Source organism: Eucalyptus grandis, chromosome 8 (assembly GCF_016545825.1).
Source record: "Eucalyptus grandis isolate ANBG69807.140 chromosome 8, ASM1654582v1, whole genome shotgun sequence".
NCBI classification, from domain to species: domain Eukaryota; kingdom Viridiplantae; phylum Streptophyta; class Magnoliopsida; order Myrtales; family Myrtaceae; genus Eucalyptus; species Eucalyptus grandis.
Window position 1 is genome coordinate 37,571,135 of NC_052619.1, and position 6,267 is coordinate 37,577,401.

The 6,267-nt window shown below is 48.0% G+C and overlaps 1 protein-coding gene across 1 annotated transcript; it reads left to right on the plus strand.

Annotated features, from left to right (window-relative positions):
- The first annotated feature begins 3,423 nt into the window (after positions 1-3,423).
- Positions 3,424-4,353, plus strand: LOC104417124 (endoglucanase 19-like). Its single transcript, XM_010028444.3, has one exon. It carries the CDS (start codon positions 3,634-3,636, stop codon positions 4,351-4,353), a length of 720 nt encoding a protein of 239 aa, XP_010026746.3. The 5' UTR covers positions 3,424-3,633.
- The last annotated feature ends 1,914 nt before the right edge of the window (positions 4,354-6,267 follow it).

Genomic DNA, 6,267 nt, shown 5'->3' on the forward strand with positions numbered 1-6,267 from the left:
GTGAATGTCCGGTATCTTCCGAATCGATGCCCTGAGAAAGGTCGGCGCATCCTCCCGAGAAAGGTCGGGGTTCCAACTGGTGTCTTCGACAGAAGTCAGACACCCCACAAATCGATGCCCTGAGAAAGGTTGGCGCATCCTCCCGAGAAAGGTCGGGTTCCAACTGGTGTCTTTGACAGAAGTCAGACACCCCACAAATCGATGCCCTGAGAAAGGTCGGCGCATCCTCCCGAGAAAGGTCGGGTTCCAACTGGTGTCTTTGACAGAAGTCGCACCCCACAAATCAATGCCCTAAGAAAGGTCGGCGCATCCTCCCGAGAAAGGTCGGGTTCCAACCAGTGTCTTTGACAGAAGTCAGACACCCCGGCAAAACAGATGCTCTGAGAAAGGTCGGTGCATCTCCCGAGAAAGGTCGGGTACCAACTAGTGTCCTCGATACAAATCGGCACCCACAAATGAGATGCCCCGAGAAAGGTCGGTGCATCTCTGTCAAGGCGACCGAAGAAAGGTTCGGGTCCTAGAAAAATCATGGATTGTTTTAACAGCGATCGAAGAATGGTTCGGGTCCGGAGAAGCAACTTCCCGTCACGGCAACCGAAGAATGGTTCGGGTCCGAGACAAACCACCGATTACTCCAACAGACCGAAGAATGGTTCGGGTCCGGAAGAGCTGTCTCCGTCAAGGCGACCAAAAAAAAAAGGGTTCGGATCCTAGACAAATCATTGATTGTTTTAACAGTGACCGAAGAATGGTTCGAGCCCGGAAAAGCAACCTCCTCATATTACTGTAAGATGACGCCTTGATACTTGCCAAAACTCGGGGTTCACACCCTATCTTACTCACTCGGTAAGTAACTACGGTATCTTCTTATCTGTCTTAGTATATGTAAAGTTATATTGCTCTTTAGAATAATAAGTTCCAAATAAAATATAATCTACTACGCATGCATGGATAAAATTGAGGCATAAGTCTGTCTTTGAATGCAACCTCTGCGAACTCACCTTCAAAGAGGGGCAGCTGTTGACACCTCAATTTTAATTAGGTCTATTTTATTAATTAAGTTTTTATTTTATTTTGTCTTTTCGGATAAATAGATAATAAAAAGATAAAACAACAACAAAAACCAAATAAAAACACAAAAAAAAGCAAAAGCCAAAAGCCCAGCCCCATCTTTTTTTTTTTTTTTTTTTCTCCTTTTCTTCTCCCCTCCGCGTGGCCCATATGGCCCATTTTCCTTCACCCTTGGCCCGGCCCCTTTTCTCTCTTCTTCTTCTTCCGTCTTCTTCTTCCTCGCCGCTTGCATCCCACGCGCGATGGCCGGCGACTTGCGTGAAGGACGGCCTACGGCCGAGGAGTGTAGGGCGACGTCGAGGAGGGGATAAGATCGCAGACGCCATTAATGCCGAGCGAGCCACTGAAAGCTCGATGGGACACCGGTTCAGCCGAGCGGAACGGTGGGCAAGCCGGGAGGCCGGCGACCGAGCCCCTCCGTCGACCGGAGTTCCTTCACCTATAAATAGGTGGCCGCAAGCATCGTCGGAGGGCGTGGCGAGCTCGGAAATCCTTCACCGAGAGACATCGGGAAGGGTTGAAGGGCGAGCGCAGAGAGAGCTCGGGTCGCGAGCTTAGCCCACCTTCCACCGAGAGACTTCGGGAAGGCGGGCGGCGAGTGACTTCGAGAAGGTCGATCCGGCCGGTGGAGGCTCGGATCCGGCCCGAGTGAGGAGGAATCAAGGCCGAGGAGGGTCTCGTGAGATCTACGAAGTAGATCTGGTTTTTTTGCCTCTGTTGTTGCCGCCGGACGCCGTGCCGCAGCCGTTCGCCTCGTCTCGACACCGTTGCTTCGACGGCTTGTTGTCGTGCCTCACCTCGCGGAGCCATTACTGTGATCGATCCGCCGAAGCCGCGCTGATCGGGAAGCCGAGTTCTTGCCGTGCCGCTCCACCATCGCGAACCGCTCTCCCGCCATCGCCGTCCCCATCTCGAGAGAAGGTAAAAAGGGGGCGTTATTGTTCATCGCAGCCGTTTTCCGTTGACCTAGCCGTCGCCGCCGTCGACGTTGTCACCGCCGTCGTGGCGCCATGGTTGCCGCTGTTGTCACCTTCGACGCCGCCACCATAGTCGCCGTCGCCGCCAAACACCTCGGTTCCCCCTCTCCGGCGCCGGATTCGCAAACCCTAGGGTTTGCGATTTCGTGTCGTCGAATTGGATCCGGTCTCGGAACCGGGTAGGGTTTCGCGAGATTCGGGCGGCGGAAGCCGGTCGCGAGTCGGATCCGGGTCGGGTAGGGTTTGCAAGGAGCCGGGTCGCGGAGCGGGTCGTGGACCGGTCGTCGGGCCGAACGGGCTTCCACAAACGCCCGGCCACGACGTCGTTTTTAACGAAATAAAAAAAATTTAAAAAAAATGAAAAATCCGAGTTGGGCCCGCAACGAGGGCCCGACCGCATTTGGGTCGCCGGCCGGGTCGGACCCAACCGCAGATCCGACCCGGGTCGGTTTTATTTTATTATTTTAATATAAAATAATAAATATTTTATTTTTCAAAAAAATCAAAAAGTGTTTTATTTTCAAAAAAATATTAAAAAATGTTTTAATTTCCAAAAATCGAAAAAAAATATTTAAAAATGTCGAAAAATGTTTTATTTTCTAAAACATCGAGAAAAATCAAAAAATAATTTATTTTCCAAAAATATTAAAAAATATTAAAAATATTTTATTTTCCGAAAAATAAAAAAATCAAAAAATTTCATATTTTCCAAAAAATGCCAAAAATCCAAAAAAGCCAAAATTCATGAAAAAGCCAAAAAAATTCAGAAAAAGCCAAAAAGACTTGTATTTTTCCAAAAAAAAAATCCAAAAATCCCTTTTATGTCTAAAAATGAGAAAAAGACTCAAAAAATGTTTTTCCTCCAAAAAAATGTATGGAAAATCCTCAAAATCCAAAATCCTTAGGGTTTAAACAAGATTAGGTACCGAAAGGGTATTAGTGATTAACTAGTGTAATCAAGTCCCCAATCCTAATTTCTCGGTTGCGCAGAGCGAGTATTTCTCCCGATACTTCGCTTAGGGTTTCTAATCGACCCACCCCAAACCGATTAGTGGCGACTCCATTTTAAAATTAATTTACAGGTTAAAAACTCAAACTATTAAGTCGTGAATTGGTGAACTTGGGAGAGTCCGGGCTTTAATAAATTCAGCCGAGCCATTAGCCTCCGTAGGTGCCCGTACCCGATTGCGGGCACCGAGAAAAAAAGAGGTCGCGACAGCGGCCCAAAGCCTTTCCCCTCTTCGGCCTGGCCCGCGCCCGAACGTGTCTTCTCCTTTAGCCATCCTCCGCGCGCAAGACCCGCAAAAGAAGAAAATACAGGAGCAGGAGGAGCAGAGCAGGGGATGCGAGAGCAGACAGCAGCAGAGACGTGGGAGTAGAGCGAGGCAGAAAGAGGACGGCACCGCAAGAACAAGAAGAGGAAAACAGAAGGAAGAGGGGGCAATCGAAAGAGGACCGAGATGGAGGGAGCTGTGAGGGAGAGTTCAAGCGAGAGCAAGGAGTGAGAGACCGTCATCCACCACGCTCAAATCGCGGCCAACAACTCGCCACCGTGCTCTGTCCACGCCGAAGCCCCGTCACATTTATGAAGAGGCCTACGGGGCTCAACATTTCCATGGCTCCTCTGCTTCTGGTGCTGGTTCTGTGCATACCCACGACAGTTCTCGGTGGTCATGATTCTGTGCAAGCTCTGAGCAAGAGCATCCACTTCTTTGAAGCTCAGAGATCTGGCTATCTCCCAAAGAACCAGAGGGTTCCATGGAGAGCCAACTCTGGCCTACATGATGGCAAAGCCAGTGGAGTGGATTTGGTGGGAGGGTACTACGATGCACGGGACAATGTGAAGTCCGGGCTGCCGATGGCATTCACGGTGACGATGATGTCGTGGAGTATACTGCAGTACGGGAGGCAGATGGCCAAGAGCGGCGAGCTCGGCCACACCATGGAGGCTGTGAAATGGGGCACCGACTACTTCATCAAGGCTCATCCTCATCCGTACGTCCTCTACGGAGAGGTGGGGGACGGGAACAACGATCACCACTGCTGGCAGAGGCCCGAGGACATGACCACCGACAGGAGGGCGTACCGGATCGACCCGACCAGACCCGGGTTGGACCTCGCCGGAGAGACCGCCGCCGCCATGGCTGCCGCCTCCCTTATCTTCCGCCACTACGACCAGGCCTACTCCACCGAGCTCCTCCGCCATGCCAACCACTCGCCGTCGTGCCCCGTCCGCGCCAAAGCCCCGGTAGGTCTTAGCTTGTCTTTTTTTCTCGCTTTCTCCAGTTTGGCATTGATTTCCTGAGGATCTTTTCTCGGAGACATCGAGAAGCAGTCAGCCATAGCTCAACTCGTCTCGAGCGCGCCCTGTGACAGCCGTCTCCAAGCCGAGTAGGGACCCCATGTCCGAGCGTTCGCCATGTTCAGTGCTGTCCTGTGACAGCCGTCTCTTCTTCTTCTTCAGTCTTGAATAAATGATGAGATGGGCATTGACCACCGTTGGCTCTCTGAACTGTGCTGTCCTTTGGAGACGGGAGACACAAACCTTATGTCCTTCTGCAACCAGATGAGAGAGACCTCTAACATCCTTGAGAAGTCGGCGCACAATTTGACGTGGCCTAGTAGCATAATTTATTTGGATGTGTACTAATTAGAACTGTCTCTAAACTAAACAGTTGAAAAACCTAGAATTGCCGGTGAAAGTGTGTCACGCCCCGAACCTCGAGCGCGCCAACATCCCACCATGGTCATGCAAATGCGACATTTCCAGGTAGTGTCGCTGACCCCATTCATTTATGATTGTGCAAGCGAAACGTATTATAAAACCCCTGACAATAAAATACGGGATAGAAAAGCATGAAGCAAAACCACAACATAACACTTCCATAATTCAACAGAATTACAAACAGAGGTCTACGGCCAAAACTCTACAAAAGACCGGCTCTTAAAAATGAATTGTCCTACGACCTACAAGTCGGACACGTTCTCCAATCTTATGACTTCACCTCTGCAACTCCTCAAGGCCAACCAAAGCTATCTAGTCGCTCCGTCCACTAGGGACCTGAAATTTTAATCCCACAACCGGGATGAGACAATGTCTCAGCAAGTTCAACCCCCTAAACCCCTATTAGAAAGAAAATACACCCAATGGTGGCCTAGCCACGTCACACAGAGAACTTACCTCGCCTCAATTCTTTCCTGCAGGTTAGCACAATTCAAATCGCTCAATCACATATAGTAATAGGAACTTAAACAACCGAAACGCATTCACTTTCATATAACCAACAACCACGGGGTTCTGATTATAAGACTAAATTGTTATGACACGTCCCATTCCATGCCGCACAATTCCGTCCCATAATCCGACCCATCAACAACACTCAACATGCATTCCAATTGTCATTCACGGCCAAACAAGGGCATAGCTTACTCGCAGTTCAGCTATCTACTGGCATATAACCAGGCATCGCCTCCCCACCTTGGAGCGCGGCTTCGTCAGTACATCGACGGCATTCCCGAAGGAGCATGGACTCAGTCGGCCTAGCCACTACTGCGACCCGAGCCACGTCACTCTCCCTTGACGGCATTTCTAGAAGAACAAAGGTCCAGTCGGCCTAGCCACTACTGCGACCCGAGCCACGTCACTCTCCCTTGACGGCATTTCTAGCAGAATAAGGATCCAATCGGCCTAGCCACTACTGCGACCCGAGTCTTTCAACCAGCACACAACAATTCAATAATCAATTGCACAAATCATCACTCAATTTGTAATATCTAATCATCAAATTCATAATCTGAATATACAAAGGCGATCAAGACAAAATTCGAGAATTTTAGGGTCCCAAAATAATTTTCGGAAATTATTTAATAATTAAATTTATTTCGAAAATTAATTAAATAATAATATCCCTATCTTTCACAATCCACACTCGATTTATAATATCCAATCATCAATTTCAAAATCGACCACACAAAGAAATAACGGCACGAAATTCTCGAGAATTTAGGGTACCGACAAAATTTTGAATTTAATAAATAATTAAATTTATTCCGAAAATAATTAAATAATAATATTTTAATCATTTCGAATAATAAAATATTATTAAATTATTAAACAATTTCGAAATATTTATTTAATCCCAAAAGTAATTTATTTATGTCAAATCACCATTATACTAATATAATCATCAATTTAACCTTAACCAAACATACTTTAAGT

Coding starts and splice junctions, on each gene's coding strand:
- LOC104417124 (XM_010028444.3), top strand. CDS start 3,634: ATGAAGAGGCCTACGGGGCTCAACATTTCCATGGCTCCTCTGCTTCTG.